Here is a 22630-nt window from a genome sequence, read left to right as displayed (position 1 = left end):
AACTCTTCCATGTCTGCATACACATTTAGTTAAGTGCAATAGCAAACAATATTAAACGGTTAGTTCACCCCAAAATGAAGATTCTGTTATTAATTCTTCTCCTTCATATTGTTTCAATCCCTTGCTGTCTATGGAGGATGAGGAGTTCTTGCACTTCATCTAAGTTATCTTCCTTTGAGTCTGAAGATGAATGAAGGTCTCAGGGGGTTAGAGTGAGATGAGGGCAAGTAATTAATAATATAATGTACATTTTTGGGTAAACTCTTAAAACCCACCAGTATGTTCTATTTCTGTTTCTGTCGTATTTTAACTATTTGAAAAAAAAACATTAAAAATATTTAAAAATATATTTATAAAGAACTGAACCCCACAAATGCACAGAGACCTTCATCATATAACCAAGCAACCAAAACTCCAAATAGACATCATTTGTTAAGCATTAACTCTACATTAATAGTAAGCAGTTTATAAACACAGCTAGCTTCATTTTTCATTACTAAATGAAGTATTGCATTATTTACAAACTGTCTAAGAATAATTGGTGTTTTTAGGATCATTAAGAATGAGTAAATTTATACATTTACTATTCAGGCATATAATCAGGGCTAAAAAAAGAAAAAAAAGAAAAAAAAGAAAATCCAATCGGTTCACTCTAAGCAGAATTTATATTTTTTCGGTTCTGTTCTTGCGTTGCTTAATAGACAAAATATTCCGAAAACAGTTTTCTAGAAAAAAACAAAAAAAAACTTTATTTAATTACAAAGTATTGCAGGACTCTAGAGTGCTCTGTTTTTTTAATGGTGCAACTAAAAAATCTATACGAGGGGTAAGATTAAATGAATTTTCAATAAGTATCATTATAATAAGACATATTTATAATATGAACTTGCTTTTGGTTATTGATTGACACGCTGTTTAAAGGTGCTACACACAGCCACACTCCTTGGTATCGAGCGCAGGCCCGGCGCTACATTTAGATGTTGTATAATATGAAATAGCAATAAAAATTATGAAAATTGTTATGAAATAGTTTTTCAGTTATGTAGCCTAATAAAAATATTTAGTACACTGCACAGTGCAATTATTATTTAAATTTATTATATCCATTATTATTAATATTAGTAAAATTGACAAAACACAGAACTCTTTTGAACGTTTGCTTTCATTTTGACATGCTAAAGCGCACTTTTACAGTTTTGTAAAGAAACATCCCATTATGCAGCAGCAGTCAAGTTAGGACACTTAAAAATGCCTTTTGTGTTCAAAGATGAACGGCCTGCGAAGTCAAGTTTACATTGTTATAAATTAAATAGATATAGCCTAGTGTGTAAGTGAATTTGCTGCAGATCCACCTCTCACATGTGCTGCAGGTAGGGTAAATGATAATCTTTTAAAAAAATTTACTTTAGGCTATACTGCTATTTGCTCATGCAAAATCAAACACCAGAAAATATATCGTAGGCCTATATTAAAAGCTAAATTACAGTTAGCATCATAATTAGTTCAATTATGTGCTGTAGGCTATTGATTGACCAACACCCCCTGTATACAGTTTACCCACTGCAGGTCTACAGTTCTGATGTGTATTTTGAATTACTTGTTTTAAATGACAGTAAGACATGCTATATTTAGTTTTTATAGTAAAATATACATTATAATCCAGTACAAAGTAAAATAATATTTATTAATGGCCTTTTGGCAGCGTATAGCCGTTAAGCTTATAGTCTAAGCATGTCATTTTATTATTATTATCATAAATTACAAACTAGCATCCTTATGATTTTATTTCGTTTCTGTAAATTTTTATCAAACGAAAAATGCAATGAGTTATACTTTGGTTTTAATTTTATTAGAAATTTAATAGCCGTTTAGGCAACACTACTTCTACATGTCATTAGCTCTAATTGCGTTTTTTACAGATAACCTATTTACAAAGATTTTTATTAAACAAGTGCACTACCACAAGATATTTTTGTAGGTGTAAAAATCTAAAAAGTATCATTATCATATTCTTGCCTTATTCATCTTTAATATAAATATTAAATTTAACACATTCATTGATTAAACTAGGGATGCTAACGATCACTCGATTGATTTATTGTCGGTAACCCTTTAAAACCGATAGACCTTATCGATGACCGATTAAGCATGGGCATTTAATAAGTTATGCTTTGCTCTTTGAGATGCGTTCACGATTTCACACATTACATAATCAAGTGTGCGCAGTTTAGGCTACGTTACCCTATGGAGTCGTGCACTCTCTTGACTTTGCATATTGGTTATGCACACACTAGTCATACCTGTTATGCTCAGATCTCGTTTATCCACTGGTGCTGCCATTAATCCGCTGGTCAAGTAATCAAAAAGTAGGCTACATGACGTTTAATTATGGGCAGGTTATTAAGACCAAACATTGGTTGTGCAAACTGTATTACGTTCTCTAAAATTTTAAAGTGTTTTAAGCTACATTATTTTTTTATAGACTGGCATAGGCCTAAATACGCATCACGGCCAGACATTTATAGTTTATATAAAAACGAGCGTCACCGTTGCATTTGTTCACATGCTTTAAATTAATGCTTTTTGTCTCCCAAATTCATATAATAAAAAGAACAATAAAATAACATTATTAACCGTTTAACTGTAAACGTTTCTGTTCAGAACGATTAAAGTTGATCTTTTTTTTTCGGTTTTCGTTTCTGTTCCTGAAAAATGTCATTTGATTCTGTTTTTCATTTCTGTTCCTTGAACCGGTTTGGAGCCCTGCATATAATATGTTTTTCTGCATGTTAAATAATGCTTTATGAACTCAACATGCAGTTTTGTGATCTAATCTAAAGTGAGGAATATTGATGCTTTATACATCCCTTATAAATGACAATTAAAGGCTCAGAATCATTCATTTATTCATTTATTTTCATTTTGGTTTTCTCTCTTTATTAATCCGGGGTCGCAACAGCGGATTGAACCACCAACTTATCCAGCACGTTTTTATGCAGCGGATGCCCTTCCAGCTGCAACCCATCCCTGGGACACATCCATACACATACACACTCATTCACGCTCATTTACTACGGACCATTTTAGGCTACCCAATTCACCTGTACCGCATGTAGGAGCACCTGGAGGAAACCCACACCAACACAGGGAGAACATGCAAACTTTACACAGAAACGCCAACTGACCCAGCCAGGGCTCGAACCAGCGACCTTCTTGCTGTGAGGTGACAGCACTACCTACTGCGCCACTGCGTTGCCAGGCTCAGTATCAAATAAACAATAAGTATTTGCAATCGTACCTAAACAAATACAATTACTGTAAATTTTAAACATTGCTGAATAACAGGAGTGTCGAAATACAACATCATTTGATAAAACAACAATATAATAATTTAACAATACATTACGTGTAAAGCAATTTTATATTTAGACAAGATTGCAATGATTTACTTTTCATTTGATACAGTTTCATTTGAGCATCTTGTAATAAGTAGAAATTAATAGTCATTTTTTCCTCTATATAATGTAACTGAGCCTTATATTGTCATTTATAATGGATTTATAAAGCATGAATAGTCCTCGCTTTAGATTAGATCACAAAACTGCATGAAGTTGAGTTCATAAAGCATTTATTAACATACTAAACAACTTATTATATGCCTGAATAATAAGAATTATCAATATTATTTTGAATATTTTATTAATCATTTACTTGCACATTCTGAATTATCTAAAAAAAACACCAACTACTTTTAAATATCTGGTTTGTTAATGATGTACTTTTCATTACTAAATTAAGTATTGCATTATTTACCAAGTATGAAAACAATCATTAAGCACATTATAATTGTGCTTATAAGTCAATAATATTTGTAATTTATATTTATAAATATAATTTATAAACTGCTTACTAATGTCTATTAATGTAGCGTTAATGCTTAACAAACGCTCAACTAACTATTTGCTAATGTTTCATAAATAATTCATTGTGTGCAGTTATTATAGTGTTACCCAACATTTATATATCTTATTAATCAGGCATATAGTAATGGTTACTCTTTCTAATAATAAATGCTTTATGAACTCAACTTCATGCAGTTTTGTGAGCTAATGTAAAGTGAGGACTATTGATGCTTTATAAATCCCTTATAAATGACAATTAAAATCTCAGCTATATTCTAAACAGAAAAAATAAATAAATTAAAAGGCAGGGTGATTTATAGCTTTATATATATATGGTGAAGCAGTGGCGCGGTAGGCAGTTGGCATTTCTGTGAGAAGTTTGCATGTTCTCCCTGCATTCGTGTGGGTTTCCTCCGGGTGCAAAGGCACAGTCCAAAGACATGCTAAAGGTGAATTGGGAAGGCTAAAGTGTCCCTAGTGTATGAGTGTGACACGCCCATATGACAGGCTGGCCGGAAGGTGTAAAAAAAGTCTTTATCATATGGACAAGTCTAAAACTGGAGGACTTGTTCCAAAAAGAGCTGACCCCGCAATCATATGGGACTAAGGCCAAAGAAGATATATATATATATATATATATATATATATATTTTTTTTTTTTTTTCCATTAATTTCAAGATACACAAATGAAACTATCTAATGAAAAATAAATCTTAGCAATCTTATCAAAACATAAAATTACTGTACAGTGCAAACATCACAGAAACACTGAAATGAATATTGCCATATTGTTAATTGTGTTGTTTTGAAATGATGTTGTATTTTTATTTTATAATGTTTAAACTTTACAGAATTTTTTTAATAAGATTGCAACGATTTATTGTTCATTAGATACTGAGCCTTAAATTGACATTTATAAGGGATTTATCAACTATAAACAGTCCTTAGGTCACAAAACTGCATGAAGTTGTGTTATTATAGCATTTACTAACACACATGGTTACAATTACTATATGCCTGAATATAACATGTATAAATGTTCATTTGAATAGTTTATTAATCATTTAATAACTCATTCTGAATTATCTTAAAAACCACCAACTACTCTTATATACAAATAGTTTGTAAATAATGCAATACATAATGAAGTAATGAAAAATGAATCAGTAACAAAGCATGAAAATACAATTAAGTCAAGTCAAGAATACAACGTTTGAAGCTGTATTTATAAACTGCTTCCTAAAGTCTATTAATGTAGAGTTAGTGCTAAACTAATGATGTATAGTGTGTAGTTACTATGAAAGTGTTATTCAGATTTTTTTTTTTTTCTAAAGAGTCGAGATTCAGTTTTTAATATAAAAATCCAAAGCTGACCAATCTCTGGTTTTTAGAGCCAATGGTTCAGCTTTCACCACAGCATGTACTTCCTGTTTGCTCCAGGATCTTCTCTTTATGGGACCTATGGGTGGTTAAAATATAAAAAAAGTGGTTTTAGTTGCATAAATGTTCAGTCATTTTTACAACATGTGCTGTTATGTTAGTTTAATATTGTGATAGAAAATGCTAGAAAAATATGTCTTGCCTATTATTAAAAATACTTAAGATGGAGATGGATTAAAAAATACTTCCTAATAACTCCAAAACTGGTTAATGTGGTTACACTTTTTTCCATAGTCCAGTTTAGACATTCTTCTAACTATGCGTAACTCTGCAACTACGTTAATTATCTCACCGTAAAGTATTATGTATTAGAGTATTTGCATACTGTTAGAATGTTCAATAAGACTAACGCTCATCTGATGAAGTGTTTTTTTTTGTGTGTGGTGGTGAATTGCATTATGGGATGTTGATCTCTGCTCTGTGCACTTTTGATGTTGAAAATTCAACTCTACAGTTTAACAAAGTGACTTTTACTGACATTTTAGTAGTTTGAAATAATGTAATGTATAAGAAATAATATATAGAGATAAATAAGTCTTTAGAATAACAGAAAATGTACCGGCAGTTTATTACAAGGTTTCTGTAGCATAATATACAACAACAACCCAAACAAAAAGTCACTTTTTTTTACTTTTTAAGATTAAAAGTTGTTGGAAGAAAGTTCAAGATCCCATAATGCAATTCAAAAGCAGAAACAAACAGATTTCATAAAAACAAATTATGAAAAACTGCTAATTTAATTATTATTACTTATTTTTATTAATTTTAGAGTGTAGAGTATTAGCTGACAGTTAAGGTTACCTCAATAAAACTGACTCTCATTGGTCTCAGTAAATAGTACAGCAGACTAAGTTAGGCTCAAAATTAGTACAATATGACTAACTCTTAAATAAATTTAGTAGAGCATTAGCAGTGTTGATTCTAACAGACAGTCTAATGGCTGTTAGTTGACAAGTAGTTGCAGTTACTTGTAGTTAGTAGTAGTAGTAGTAAAGTAAATTATCAAAATAAAGTGTAACCAGATATGCAATTAGTATATTTTTCCAAAGTATTTAGCAATATTGTTTAACTAACATGAAATGAGACATCAAGTGCAACTGTACTGAAATCATCATAGAAGTAATGTGCTTCTGTCCTGTTTAACCCTACATGTTATGTAAATGAGCTTGTGCATTTGGACTTGTACAATAACACAAGTCAGTCACAAATTAACTTTAATGATCATACCTCTCTTTTTTTGTGAATGCTGGGTCTGCATCACTATCTTCACAGACACTGTACCATGGTGATGATACTTGAGTGGACTCTGAAAGTAAAAATCAAGTCTGAGAGTTGACTTCTCTGCATAAAGCTTACCAAAATATTTATTTGATTTTGTGTTGTTCTTTTTAATGGGTAAAAGCGTGTGATGGTAGCTTAAAAATAGTTTTCAAACACAGCACATACATATCATGATAAAAATAGAAAAAAGAAAAATTCTGATCAGAAAAATAAATAATATTTTTACCTTTTAGATTGGACTTCACCTCCTCCAAAATCAAGATCCACTGTAACTTTCTCTGAATGTAAAAACCCACACAAAAATACATCATTTAAAACAATATGATATATGTTTGCAAATACAAATGTGTATATAACATCCAGAAAATCTGGCACTGTATTACATGTTTGTGTGTAAACCCATGATTTGATCAAGATTCCACCCTTTAAAATCTTCTGAGCGTCTATTTTCAAGTCCCAGAAAAACTGAGTTGTGGGAACAGAGCAGTTCTCTTCTGCAGTCATACAGTCATAACACACAAATACATATGAAGAGTTAGGTTGCAAAATGCGATAAACTGCATTTTTTGACATTTGGATTTTATTATTGGAAATCACTGTTCAGATGTACCTTAATCTATGTGTGAATTGCTGCCATTAATAACATTTAAGAATGCACATTTTAGGCCAAGTACAAAACATATTTTTTTTTTACAAAACGCAATATCCGTCAGACCAGTTTCTTTACAAAGTAAGATATAACAGTTAGAGAGCGTTCAGGATGCGGCGCGAGCTCAGCATCCCCTGGGAAGAGAGTCATCGCCGGTGAAGTGCTCAGAGTTTGCTCATTGATTTAGCGATAGAAGATGAAGTCTTCAATTTCACAAAAAAAATAATAAAAAGGCCACAAAAGTGGACCAGAATAAGATACTTCTGCGTCAACAATACACAAATGCAGCAGGGAACGAGTCTCCGCTGATGTCAAGAGAAGGCCTAGGAGCGCCTTTTTTCCTACTCCCCATCACAAGATACCTGTCTGCAAGTGTCCCTTATAAGTTTATTTTTTAAATAATTTCTTAAATGTAGCTGAGTAGCCTATCTGAAGATTTATTTATGTGGTTGCACCTATTATTTAAAATTAATTCTTGTTGTTGTTGATTTATTATAAAGGAACTTAAAGGGCACATGTTGTTATGGAGAAAACGGTTTAGCTTTTTCACAACCAAATAAATAAGCTATTATTATTATTACAGTGAAATAATTCATTAAATATGACATAGCGAGGCAAGTTTGTGTCACGGACTCAGCTCCGCCCGCTCTAATCATACAGGTTTGGTTTTCTGCAGCGGTGTGGAAGGAGCCGCCCCCCACTCTTTCTGTACCAAGCTAAAGGTCATTTATCTAACTAACTTAATCTTACTTATCAAACAAAACATTGATTCATTAGCTTTTGGTAATGGTATTAATGTAGTATAATATAGCCTAAGGTGGATGTAGCGTTTTGCAAAAAAAAAAAAAAAAGTTATGTTATGTTATGTTGTGTACATTCTGGCCAAATCTAACTTAGAATCTTATTATTATTAATCAATCTTTGCATATATTATTCCATGTTTGACAATGTGGGTTGGATTAATATGTAGCATTTTGGCATGTTTTTTTTACTTAATTATAGACATAAAATTAAATAAAAAATATCCTGGATTTGAAAAAAATGTGTTCCTGGCCTTCACTGAGCTCAAGTTATAGTTTAATGTACAGAAATTGTGAATGAACTTGACTGTTGATGTCCTGAAAAATAATGTCAAAATTACCAACATTTTTTTAAATGGATATATCTCGTTCTGCAATGAAACTCTTTATATACAGTTGAAGTCAGAATTATTAGCCCCCCTGAATTATTAGACAGCTTGTTTATTATTTCCCCAATTTCTGTTTAACGGAGAGAAGATTTTTTTCAACACATTTCTAAACATAATAGTTTTAATAACTATTTCTAATAATCATTTCTAATAATGGACTTATTTTCTCTTTGCCATGACGACAGTAAATAATATTAGACTAGATATTCTTTAAGACACTTCTATACAGCTTAAAGTGAAATTTAAAGGCTTCACTAGGGTAATTAGGTTAACTAGGCAGGTTAGGGTAATTAGTCAAGTTATTGTATAACGATGGTTTGTTCTGTAGATTATCGAGAAAAAAATATAGCTTAAAGAGGCTAATAATTTTGTCCCTTAACGGTGTTTAAAAAAATGTAAACTGTTTTTATTCTAGTCAAAATAAAACAAATAAGACTTTCTCCAGAAGAAAAAAATTTTATCAGACACACTGAAAATTTCCTTGCTCTGTTATATAATAATTAATACTTCAACTGTATATATATATATATATATATATATATATATATATATATATATATATATATATATATATATATATATATATATATATATATATATATATATATGAAAGAAAGTATATACAGTTGAAGTCAGCCCACCTTTTTAAAACTTTTTTACAAATATTTCCCAAATGATGTGTAACAGAGCAGGGAATTTTTTCATAGTATGTCTGATAATATTTTTTTCTTCTGGAGAAAGTCTTATTTGTTTTATTTCAGCTAGAATAAAAGCAGTTTTAATTTTTTATGAACCATTTTAAGGTCAATATTATTATCCCTCCAATAACTTGCCTAGTTACCCTAATTAACTTAGTGAAGCCTTTAAATGTCACTTTAAGCTGTATAGAAGTGTCTTGAAAAATATCTAGTCAAATAATTTTTACTGTCATCATGGCAAAGAGAAAATAAATCAGTTATTAGAGATGAGTTATTAACACTGTTATGATTAGAAATGTGTTTTAAAAATCTGCTTTCCATTAAACAGAAATTTGGTACAAGAAATAAACAAGGGGGCTAATAATTCTGACTTCAACTGTATATAATTAAAAATATATATTTTATATATAATTTTATAAATATTTTATAAAAAATTATTTTATATATTTTTATATATAATTTATAATTTTTATTTTGAAAAATATAATTTAGACAGTAGTACTCAAGGGTCCAGGGGTCTGTTCTTCGGACCTCGCTTAAATAATCTAAGATTATATTACAGATCCTGGATCTTTTAATCTTGATAACTCATCTTAGGCTAATTTGGTTCTTCAAAAAAGTTTGCGAATCAGATTAAACTGATCTGAGAGGTGTTGTGACTGTGTGTTGTGACAGATCTATCGATCCTCAAAATCATTATCAGCAATACAACGATTGGCTGACGGCACAGCAGCGTGATGACATCTGATTAATGCACAGTTATCAAAATGACATGAAATCCGTAGTAAACGGTTCGTTAAATCTGATATGCAATAACAGAGTTGTGAGTCACGTGCTGGAGCAGAGCAGTTCTCTTCCCCTGTCATATGGTCATCCATCAATATAAGCTGAATATAAAAAAATATATATTAGTTAGACAGCAGTACTCAAGGGTCGCGGTCCCCACTATGTCAGACCGTACTGTGTGTGTATTCAGGACTAAGTGTGTTTCACAGCTTCTCTAACATGCCTCTGGTCCCCACAATGTCAGTGCATATGTTCACCAATTAGGACACACACTCTGTTTCATTTCTATATTTTGATTAAGTTAAATAATTACAATTAAATACACCACTACTACAACAACAACTACTATTACTACTACAACTAATAATATTAATAATAATAATAATAATAATAATTGTTATTATTATTAAATTTAAACACACCTCATCAGAGTTGTGGGTCTCCTACTGGAGCAGAGCAGTTCTCTTCCTCTGTCATATGGTCATCCTTCCATCCTTCAATAAAAGCTGAATAAAAAAAAAATATATATATATATATATATATATATATATATATATATATATTAGTTAGACAGCAGTACTAAAGGGTCCCGGTCCCCACTATGTCAGACCTTACTGTGTGTATTCAGGACTAAGTGTGTTTCACAGTTTCTCTAACATGCCTCTGGTCCCCACAATGTTACACTAGTGCATACATTCATACATTAGGACACACACTCTGTTTCATTTATATATTTTGATTAAGTTAAATAATTACAATTAAATGCACTACTACTACAACAACAACTACTACAACTACTACTACTAATAAAAATAATAACAACAACATTAAACACACCTCATCAGAGAGTTGTGGGTCACGTACTGGAGTAGAGCAGTTCTCTTCCTCTGTCACATGGTCATCCTTCAATCAAAGCTGAATAAAAAAAATTAAAAAATATATATTAGTTAGACAGTAGTACTCAAGGGTCCCGGTCCCCACTATGTCAGACCTTACTGTGTGTGTATTCAGGACTAAGTGTGTTTTACAGCTTCTCTAACATGCCTCTGGTCCCCACAATGTCAGTGCATATGTTCACCAATTAGGACACACACTCTGTTTCATTTCTATATTTTGATTAAGTTAAATAATTATAATTAAATACACCACTACTACAACAACAACTACTATCACTACTACAACTAATAATAATAATTATAATAATAATAATAATAAAAATAATTGTTATTATTATTATTATAAACACACCTCATCAGAGTTGTGGGTCTCCTACTGGAGTAGAGCAGTTCTCTTCCTCTGTCATATGGTCATCCTTCAATAAAAGCTGAAAAAAAAAAAAAAAAAAAATATATATATATATATATATATATATATATATATATATATATATATATATATATATATATATATATATATATATATATATATATATATATATATATATATTTTAGTTAGACAGTAGTACTTAAGGGTCCCGGTCTCCACTACGTCAGACATTACTGTGTGTATTCAGGACTAAGTGTGTTTCACAGCTTCTCTAACATGCCTCTGGTCCCCACAATGTTACACTAGTGCATACATTCAAAAATTAGGACACACACTCTGTTTCATTTCTAGATTTTCATTAAGTTAAATAATTACAATTAAATGCACTACTACTACTACAAGAACAACTACTACAACTACTACTACTACTACTAATAATAAAAATAATAACAACAACATTAAACACACCTCATCAGAGAGTTGTGAGTCTCGTACTGGAGCAGAGCAGTTCTCTTCCCCTGTCATATGGTCATCCTTCAATATAAGCTGAAAATAAAAAAATATATATATTAGTTAGACAGCAGTACTCAAGGGTCGCGGTCCCCACTATGTCAGACCTTACTGTGTGTGTATTCAGGACTAAGTGTGTTTTACAGCTTCTCTAACATGCCTCTGGTCCCCACAATGTCAGTGCATATGTTCACCAATTAGGACACACACTCTGTTTCATTTCTATATTTTGATTAAGTTAAATAATTATAATTAAATACACCACTACTACAACAACAACTACTATCACTACTACAACTAATAATAATAATTATAATAATAATAATAATAAAAATAATTGTTATTATTATTATTATAAACACACCTCATCAGAGTTGTGGGTCTCCTACTGGAGTAGAGCAGTTCTCTTCCTCTGTCATATGGTCATCCTTCAATAAAAGCTGAAAAAAAAAAAAAAAATATATATATATATATATATATATATATATATATATATATATATATATATATATATATATATATATATATATTTTAGTTAGACAGTAGTACTTAAGGGTCCCGGTCTCCACTACGTCAGACATTACTGTGTGTATTCAGGACTAAGTGTGTTTCACAGCTTCTCTAACATGCCTCTGGTCCCCACAATGTTACACTAGTGCATACATTCAAAAATTAGGACACACACTCTGTTTCATTTCTAGATTTTCATTAAGTTAAATAATTACAATTAAATGCACTACTACTACTACAAGAACAACTACTACAACTACTACTACTACTACTAATAATAAAAATAATAACAACAACATTAAACACACCTCATCAGAGAGTTGTGAGTCTCGTACTGGAGCAGAGCAGTTCTCTTCCCCTGTCATATGGTCATCCTTCAATATAAGCTGAAAATAAAAAAATATATATATTAGTTAGACAGCAGTACTCAAGGGTCGCGGTCCCCACTATGTCAGACCTTACTGTGTGTGTATTGAGGACTAAGTGTGTTTTACAGCTTCTCTAACATGCCTCTGGTCCCCACAATGTCAGTGCATATGTTCACCAATTAGGACACACACTCTGTTTCATTTCTATATTTTGATTAAGTTAAATAATTACAATTATATGCACCACTACTAAAACAACAACTACTACTACTACTACAACAACTAGTAATAATAATAATAATAATAATAATAATAATAACAACAACAACAACAACAACAACAACAATATTAATAAACACACCTCATCAGAGTTGTGGGTCTCGTACTGGAGCAGAGCTGTTCTCTCCTTCTGTCATACGGTCATACTTCAGCAAACCTGAATATAAAAATATATATATATTAGTTAGACAGCAGTACTCAAGGGTTCCGGTCCCCACTATGTCAGACCGTACTGTGTGTGTATTTAGGACTAAGTGTGTTTCCCAGCTTCTCTAACATGCCTCTGGTCCCCACAATGTTACACTAGTGCATGGGTTCACCAATTAGGACACACACTCTGTTTCATTTCTAGATTTTGATTAAGATAAATAATTACAATTAAATGCACTACTACTACAACAACTACTACTACTACTACTACTACTAATAATAATAATAACAACAACATTAAACACACCTCATCAGAGTTGTGGGTCACGTACTGGAGCAGAGCAGTTCTCTTCCTCTGTCATATGGTCATCCTTCAATATAAGCTGAAAATAAAAAAAAATATATTAGTTAGACAGCAGTACTCAAGGGTTCCGGTCCCCACTATGTCAGACCGTACTGTGTGTGTATTCAGGACTAAGTGTGTTTCCCAGCTTCTCTAACATGCCTCTGGTCCCCACAATGTTACACTATTGCATACGTTCACCAATTAGGACACACACTCTGTTTCATTTCTAGATTTTGATTAAGTTAAATAATTATAATTAAATGCACTACTACTACAACAACAACAACTACTACTACTTCTACTACTACTAATAATAATAATTATTATTATTATTAAATTTAAACACACCTCATCAGAGGGTTGTGGGTCTCCTACTGGAGCAGAGCAGTTCTCTTCTTCTCGTCATATGATCATACTTCAATGAAAGCTAAATATAAAAAACAAAAAATAATAATTAGACAGTAGTACTCAGGGCTCCTGGTCCCCACTATGTCAGACCGTACTGTGTGTGTATTGAGGACTAAGTGTGTTTCACAGCTTCTCTAACATGCCTCTGGTCCCCACAATGTTACACTATTGCATATGTTCATAAATTAGGACACACACTAAGTTAAATAATTACAATTAAATGCACTACTACAGCAACAACATCTACTACTACTACTACTACTACTAATAATAATAATAATACTAATAAACATACCTCATCAGAGAGTTGTCGGAGCAGTTCTCTTCTGCAGTCATATGGGCATCCTTCAATGAAAGCTATTTAAAAACAGCTTTGTTATATAAGTCATGTCATGACTATAAAGCTTTCATGACAGTCTTATGAACCCCCCTTTAAAGTAAAGCATTACCCAATTAATTAAACTTTTTTACCCATTAAGACAAGAAGAAGATATTAAGAGATTGATTTCATTATCTCTTATGGATGATGCAAACTCTTTATTTTTGAACAGATTTACCCTTAATCTATATTAACATTAAAAAACTCTTAGCTTTGCTGAATGTATTAAGGATTAATGTATTAAGTGATCAAAATGTCAAACCTTTCTCCAAGGCCAATCACATGTGCCATAGTCAAACGTTATTTCCTCTCCAAAGAAAATATCCCTGATTGCAAAAAGGCACAAATGAGGTTTTCTCTGAACAACGATCTTATTGACAGTGCAGTTAGGGTGCAGATCGTCCTCATGATCGGCATCAATGCTGCAAAACTAAGAGAAAAGAGCAAGCAACATTTTAATTATGCCCTCTCATAGCAATAAAAAGCTAAACTATGGCATGAATACAAACAGAATGAATATAATATATACATGTACATTTGAATGGGGAAAACACTTAACCACCTGTTCTTGTTTTACCATATAAAGTCAAACATAAAGAGAGTATTTTTATTAATATCTAATCTATGCTTTGCTTCCACAAGCTCTATCATTTGTACTCAACCACAAAACTTCCTTTAATAAATGTGGACAACGCAAACTCTGACCTAAAAGATTTAATGTGTAGGGTTCAAAAAATACAAAAACCTCACATTAGCATCCTCTCTGTGTGTGAATTATAAATACAGTAAACCTTTTGAAGTGGATCAGAACCTTTCAACAATGTTGTTCTAATACTATTGAACACCTGTTCTTCTTTCTTAAGACAGTTTTAAAGAAGTTTTTTTCCACTTCAATTGTTTACAGGTCACACTTTACAATCAGGTTTTATTAGTTAATGTACTTACTAACATGACCTAGTAATGAACAATGCATGTACAGCATTTATTAATCATAGTTTAACATTTACTAATGCATCATTCAAATCTAAATTCATGCTTGTACCAGTAATAATGCATTGCAATAATTAATGCATTGTGCGTGTTCAACTAGTAATGAACAACTTTATTTTCATTAACTAAAGTTAACAAACATGAACAAATACTATAATAAAGTATTATTCATTGTTCATGTTAGTAAATGCATTAACCAGCATTAACTAATTTACCCTTATTGTAAAAGGCTACCAGTTGACAGCAAATAAATAAATAAAACACACACAGTGAACAATTATGTACTTTTATATATGTTTTACACTAAGTTGGAGTTTATTATAATTATTTATCTAAAATAAAACGTTTCTACACGTCATAGAACTATAAATTAAGTACATTTCTAGGACCAGATAGCCCCACATTTTAATTATAACCTCTATATTATTACATTAACGTATAAATAGTATATAATAGTGTTATTTCAGGATTAACGTTAAATGTTTAAAGCAATTAACCATTTAAAAAGTACGATACAAGAACTATGAAAACATACCTTAGTAACCTTCTATATATTCGGTTTCCAGTGAATGGGTCTTGTCAGTGGAGCTGGTGATGTGTTTCTCCGCATCTTTTAATGGTTTTATCCTCCGTCGATCCATTTAGCCGCCCGGTGATTGGTGACTGTCTGACCGCGGCTCATGCACTCCACCCCGGCCTCTGACTCACGTAGCACCGGGCAGTTAGCACGTTAGCACATTAGCGCGAGAAACTTTTACTCGTGTAAACAAGTTAAATTACATACCGAACTGTAGTTTGTGTCTTATCAGTGTTGTATTAATACGTAATTTGAAACAACATCGATTAAAACACCCAGGAAATTCGTTAAAACATTTAATTAACTATACCTGATAACTGTCAAAATATGCAACATAAGTATTTGTCATATAACCTATTTTATTACAGTATGATGGTGAAAAACATTCTAACTTACCCAAAAATTCGAAAAATTTGATGATAGATCTTAATTAAGTTGATTAAAGTCGGATTCATTTATGAGATTGCGCATGTGCAGTAGGCAGAGTGTGTGAACTGCGTCAAGTGTGTGTCAGGGTGCAGTACCGCCATCCGACTACAGGACCGCTATAGAGCAGTGCGCCGACACACACTTACACACTCAATTCAGGTAAATGGTCAAGGTGGGGATCAGTGAAAAAAACTGCACTAGGCATATCAGCAACGCCCCCTGAGTCTTTTAAAGGCAAAACATAGTGGGGACCGGGCGATCGGTCCCCACTATGTTTTTGGTCCCCACTTTGTGAGTGTGCTATCATGCTGAGGTCCCCACCATGTAATAAAAACAAACACACACACACACACACACACACACACACACACTTACATATAATTACCATTTTTGTTCTTATTTTGGTCTCCCCCAGATATAGACACAAACACACAAACACACACACACACACACACACACACACACACACACACACACACACACACACACACACACACACACTCCTGCACATAGTGTTGTGTGTATGTGTGTGTACCTGCATGTCTATGAAGTAGTGTGTAGTTCTCATACTCTCTCTCTCTCTCGCTCTCTCTCACTCTGTGTGTGTGTGTGTGTGTGTGTGTGTGTGTGTGCTCCAGGATGAAGTCTCCAGCTGAGCGGCGTGCGGAGGTGTGTGAGGACTTCTCTCCGTGTCGTGTGTTTGCGCTGCGCTACGGTTCTCAGGTGGCCTATCAGACCTTCTTCAGCCCGCAGCAGCTCAGGGCCAATCAGCAGCTGCGCAGATACTGAGCCCCGCCTCCTCATTTACATACCAGCAGCCAGCTCTCCTCATATATTAGTGTGTGTGTGTGTGTGTGTGTGTGTGTGTGTGTGTGTGTGTGTGTGTGTGTGTGTGTGTGTGTGTGTGTGAATGACACTGATCCTGCATCTGCTCTCTGAACACCAGCAGCTCTCATAGACACCTGTACATCATCATCAGTTCTGCTCACAGCTCTTCTGCTTGTAGAGGATTTGCTGAACATGAGGAGCTCTCAATAAACCCTGGACACGCTTCATGATGGAGACGTGTGCTGCACAGCATTTATTCAGATTATTGTGTGTGGTGTGATGCTTAACTCTGTAAACACATACTCACAGACACACACACACACACAGACACACACACACACACACACACACACACACACACACACACACACACACACAGATGTTGTATCCATAAAGACAATGCGTATTTTCATCCCAGGTTTATTCTGAAAACGTACCTCTATATACACTTCTGGAGAGCGTCAAGTCTGTCCCAGGAGCTACATGTTTTTTCAGGTTTTGTTTTCGTGTATCCACCAGAGGGCGCTGTCCACTGACAAATTGAAAAAGCAATCCAGATAAAGAAAAGCCCTCGTCTGAGTTTCACCGTGTCTGACCACATTCTCTCCGTTATTTGCTTCTTTATTTTATTTTTTGGCTTCTGCTTTTGTCTTAGGGCGACGCAGTGGCGCAGTAGGTAGTGCTGTCGCCTCACAGCAAGAAGGTCGCTGGTTCAAGCCTTGGCTCATTTGGCAGGAGTGGAGTTTGCATGTTCTCCCTGCATTCGCGTGGGTTTCCTCCGGGTGCTCCGGTTTCCCCCACAGTCCAAACACATGCGGTACAGGTGAATTGGGTTGGCTAAATTGTCATAGTGTATGAGTGTGTGTGTGAATGTGTGTGTGGATGTTTCCCAGAGATGGGTTGCGGTTGAAAGGGCATCCGCTGCGTAAAAACTTGCTGGATAAGTTGGCGGTTCATTCCGCTGTGGTGACCCTGGATTAATAAAGGGACTAAGCCGACAAGAAAATGACTGAATGGTTTTGTCTTACCCGCTTTCTGGAACCGTTCTTGACCAGACTCGAACCCTGTCGTCATGCTCAACTCCTCTCTGTGTCTCAAGTCCACTGACGTACATGTTGAGCTAACTGGACATACTGGTAACAGCAGGACAGCCGCTCATACGGAGGTAAGCTCATAGTAAAAGAAAAGGAACGTCGTCACAGCGCCCCGTAGTGTTTGTTTAAAACTGAAATGCAGCCATACACACCTCTGACTACACCCTTCACCATGTCCAGAAACATGTACAGGGCCACGCTTTCACCATGAGCCTGTGTTGCGTACTTTGAATGATTTATACTGTGTTGTTGAGATTACCTGTCCTGTCACACACTCCTCTCTCGCTCTGACACACTCCTCACTCCTACTCGTTCCCTGATCCTGAACTGACCTGCGCTGTGGAAGTGTTACTGTGTGATGAACACATTACTCTAATGAAACCCCGATTATAAGACTACCTAAACATGCAGCACTCTCCTGGCCCCCGGTGAACTGAGTGTGAGAGGATGTTGGCTAGTCCTGGAAGTGGGCAGGCCGGATGTGTAATCTAACAGGCCGGTCCTGGTGGTGAGGATGTCGCTCGCAGACTCACTGGATGCTGTGCCAGAGGCATGAAGAGCTGAGCGGGGAGCGAGGGAGGACCCTGCTGTGAACCGCACTAGGAGGACACTGCACCTACTCAGCTCTATGCCATAACCATCTGTTAGCCTAAGTGTAACTGGACCCCACTGCTTATGTACCTGCAATTGTTAGATTTTGCTGTATTTGGCTTAACCGTTCTTGGGTGGCTCGCCAATGTATTAGATTACTCTAATACATAAAATAAGTAAACTGACCAAAGTTCTTACGGACAGAAGACTTTATTGAAGACAATCAATAGTGCAGTTCCTCAGCAGTGATGTTAACCCGTCGGTCTTCAAGTAACTTAACCCAAAGTACTGTCTGTGAGACAGTACTTTATACTAGCATCAAACAAACCATTCTGTTTACGAGGCTCAGCAGGACCCTCTTCAGATGTTTCAGCTGTTGTTTTGCTAATACCCATTGAGATTGTAAAAGGGTCATTTAGTTCACACCTATCAGTTTGTGGGGGTTGAGGCACAGGTCAACCCATCATATCACATCAGAGTTTAATCAATGTAAATGCAACTGAACTAAAATGCACATAATCTTTCAGGCTGTGACCAGAAAACATGTCGTCTGCTTTTCCGGTGTGGCTTTTTCCGGGATTTTTTCATGTCTTAAATCTGCGCTGTGCTTTCAGCTGTTGTACAGGGTTTACACTGTGAGCAGTAGGAGGGCAAAGCCTGTGCAAGGGTAGCTTTAGCTCTCGCCCCAGCATCAGATCAGCTGGTGACGCCCGAGTGCTGGCGTGCCGAGCTGCTGAACAGAGTCTGGCTCAAGGCTTCACTGATAGAGCATCCATGTGCCATGTGGACTCTCAGACCATCTTTTAGAGTCAGATTAACTCTCTCTACGCCCTCATTTGACCGCGGGTGATAGTAAGATGCTTGGATGTGTCTGATACCTTTGCCTTGAATATAGCTGTCAAACTCAGCAGACACTAGAGGGCCATTGTCTGTCCTCAAGGCAGACCCAGCGGGCAAAATCCAACTCCAGAATGTCAGTAATAGAACTGGATGTGACAGAGCCCATCAGTAACCTCAGGCCACTTTGACTGTAGATCATGAACTGACACAAGGAAACCTGAGCGGCGAGGCAGATCATGCAGTCCTCCACTGATATCTAGTTGAATGCTGTCCCATGGTCAAGTTTGCCAAGCCAAAGTCTCTAGTAGCGGCGCAATTGGTGGGCCTGTTTACCCACTCATAAGACCTGGAACACAGTCCCAAACAAGCTACTGGATGTTCTTATACAATCCTGGCCAACATACAAGATCCCGGCAGCGCTGCTTTAGTTTGACCATGCCGAGGTGGCCTTCATGCACCATGGCCAGCACTCGTCCTCTGAGATTGATGGGGATATTGGCCCACTGTCCACAGGCCAAGCATCTGCTGTTCCCGCATGACAGTTCATGTTTAACTCCGCGGCGTACGACCATTCAAGACATATTCACCGACAGCAGAATCAGCAGCAGATTCCTCCGTGAGTTCCTCCAGGGACACAGACGTTGAATCTTCTGCAAGCGGACAGGTGACACAGAGTATCCGCCAACACATGAACTCTGCCTGAGGCGTATTGTACTGTGAGGTCATACTGCTGGAGGTGGCCAGTCCAGAACCTGCGCAGGGGTTTGTGACCAGACCCAGATGAAGATGGTTGGTTCGAAGGGTACAAACCCTGAGTACTTTTGTCCAGTACTACTTGTGTAAGAATAGCAGCAGGTGACAGTTAAGGGGCAGTAAAGACTGAAGTGTGCCAGGACACAGGGCTGGTCAGCAGTTCATTGAGTGTGCGCACTGCCTCAGAACAAACTGCACACCGGGCCATGGAGCATCCTCTGTGAGCAGCTGGAGAGGGTGTGAGATCATTACTGAGGTGAGAAACACAGACGGTATGTGGCCATCCCCTGATACCAAGCAACTTCTGCAGCAGATGAGGGCTCTGGCACCTGAAGAGCAGCCTCGATATTGGGGTGCAGTGGGGAAAGGCCTCAACCTCTGCTACTGCAAACAAACACTTCTCCATGTTACGTGTCTAATCATGATGTCTGCTATCTGGTGAAGATGAACCCGAAGAGAGCCTTGCTGGAGGTGGAGGAAATGTCGAGCCATGATCATGAGCTGTTCGCTCTTCAGTCGACGGCGGAGGATGCTGATCCAGGATTACTGCTCTGACCTTAAGTCCACGCAGACCCTCAATCTGCCAGAGTTCACATTAGAGACCCATGGAGAGACATCAACAGAGTCATGATCCACACACACACACACACACACACACACACACACACACCACACACACACACACACACACACACACACAGATGCACATTCTTGCACACACACACTGGCTGTGGGTCTGGCTGCTGCGCTGGATTCGTGAATGTGCGGTTTACTTCCGTCGCCACTTCTGGAGTGTGTGTGTGTGTGTGTGTGTGTGTGTGTGTGTGTGTGTGTTTGTGTGTGTGTGTGTGCTGGACACTGCATCGCTTTTTGCTTCTCAGATGGTAAATTACACACCAAGCGTCCAACAGAACAGAATAAATAGAAGCGAGACGGAGAGACAGAGAATATGTGTGTGTGTGTGTGTGTGTGTGTGCGGCATGGCGCAGGTAATTCTGCTCCTGTAATTACACTGCTTATATGAGCCGCTCGCACCCTAACACTGTACCGATTGTGTGTTTGTGTGTGTGAGTGTCACACCAAAGACACACATTGTCTCTCTATTTTGTTTGTTTAGTGTGTGTGTGTGTGTGTTTAGTGTGTGTGTGTGTGTGTGTGTGTGTGTGTGTGTGTGTGTGAGAGAGTAGGTTATTATAGGCAAGGCAAGGCAAGTTTATTTATATAGCACATTTCATACACAGTGGCAATTTAAAGTGCTTTACATAAACAAGAATAAAAGAAACAAGTAAAATAAAAATAAAAACAAATAATAAAAATGAGTAAAAAAGAACACAAAAACAGTTCAAATGTGATAAAAGAATGAAGAAGAAAATGAAAAACATGATAGTGCAATTTGTCGGACGCAGCACAGTGCTCATTCAGTAAAGGCACAGCTAAACAGATGTGTTTTCAGTCTTGATGTGAACATGCCTAATGTTGGAGCACATCTGATCATTTCTGGAAGCTGAATCTAGCAGCGGGGGGCGCTGTTAGTAGCTGAATTCAGACTCACCCTGCTCTGAATGAACTCTTGGAGTTTCTAGTTTATATGATCCTCAAGATCTGAGTGATCTGTTAGGTGTGTGTCCAGTAATCATATCTGTAATGTATCGAGGTCCTAGTCAATTTAGTGCTTTTTAGAGCAGTAATAATACTTTAAACTCTATTCTGAATGTAACTGGCAGCCAGTGTAGAGACCTGAGGACAGGAGTGATGTGCTCTGATTTCCTGCTTCTGGTCAGAATTCTGGCTGCAGCGTTCTGGATGAGCTGCAACTGTCTGACTGTCTTTTTAGGAAGACCAGTGAGGAGTCCATTACAGTAATCCACCCTGCTGCTGATAAAAGCATGAAAAAGTTTCTCTAAATCTTCACTAGAAACAAAGCATCTGATTCTTGCTATGTTTTTGAGATGATAGTATGCTGATTTACTGACTGAACCGAGCAGGAGCCGTGCACACTTCCTGCACGTAGGCCTGCTGTGCTGTGGGCTGCTGTATCTGAGTTTGAGGATGTGGATGGCAGAGTTCCTCTGTGCTCTGAGCAGGTTTCAGACAGTGTATGCTGGAGTTTTATCACGCAGCATTTACTCTGAACGTTTTCAAGAGTTCACACTTAGATAATGCTTGACTATTTAAGATAGTTTGGCATGCTGTCCCGGGAGAGAACCCTGAGCTCGGTGATAGATGAGCCCAAGGCTCCCGCCTGGTCAATAAGCATTTGGAGGCATATGAGATCAGGTAGTTCATGATAGCTTCCCAAAATAGATCACTAGTTGCCCTAGTTTGTAGTAAGTGCTCGTGACTTTAACTTTTGTTGCATAGTTTTTG

General features: G+C 36.0%; 1 protein-coding gene and 1 long non-coding RNA gene across 5 annotated transcripts in view; one reads left to right on the top strand and one right to left on the bottom strand.

Annotated features, from left to right (window-relative positions):
- The window catches only part of mgp (matrix Gla protein), a 19976-nt gene extending 2731 nt beyond the window's left edge, over positions 1-17245 (top strand). The window contains 2 exon segments of one of the 2 annotated variants that reach the window (NM_205640.1): positions 16796-16995; positions 17040-17245. In NM_205640.1, coding sequence (NP_991203.1) covers positions 16796-16946 — 151 coding nt within the window. In that variant the 3' untranslated portion in view covers positions 16947-16995; positions 17040-17245. 2 annotated transcript variants of the gene reach the window in all.
- Positions 4567-16237, bottom strand: LOC108182912 (uncharacterized). 3 transcript variants are annotated; one of them, XR_011009655.2, is made up of 15 exons: positions 15687-16237; positions 14424-14591; positions 14078-14139; positions 13723-13801; positions 13336-13411; positions 12961-13035; positions 12540-12617; positions 12086-12161; positions 11680-11757; positions 11194-11269; positions 10783-10860; positions 10368-10451; positions 6850-6901; positions 6570-6648; positions 4567-5361 (listed from the first exon to the last, which is right to left on the bottom strand). It is a non-coding gene; the product is annotated as an uncharacterized lncRNA (long non-coding RNA). The 3 variants fall into 3 exon arrangements; XR_012400663.1 differs by lacking the exons at positions 4567-5361; positions 6570-6648; positions 6850-6901; positions 12086-12161; positions 12961-13035 and having other exon boundaries at positions 10364-10451; positions 15687-15823; XR_012400664.1 differs by lacking the exons at positions 4567-5361; positions 6570-6648; positions 6850-6901; ... (3 more) ...; positions 11680-11757; positions 13723-13801 and having other exon boundaries at positions 12098-12161; positions 15687-15852.
- Positions 17246-22630: the final 5385 nt, after the last annotated feature.

This window comes from Danio rerio, chromosome 3 (genome assembly GCF_049306965.1).
Source record: "Danio rerio strain Tuebingen ecotype United States chromosome 3, GRCz12tu, whole genome shotgun sequence".
NCBI lineage: Eukaryota > Metazoa > Chordata > Actinopteri > Cypriniformes > Danionidae > Danio > Danio rerio.
The sequence above is the reverse complement of the archived record's forward strand: the minus strand, read 5'-3'. Positions and strand labels throughout refer to the sequence as shown.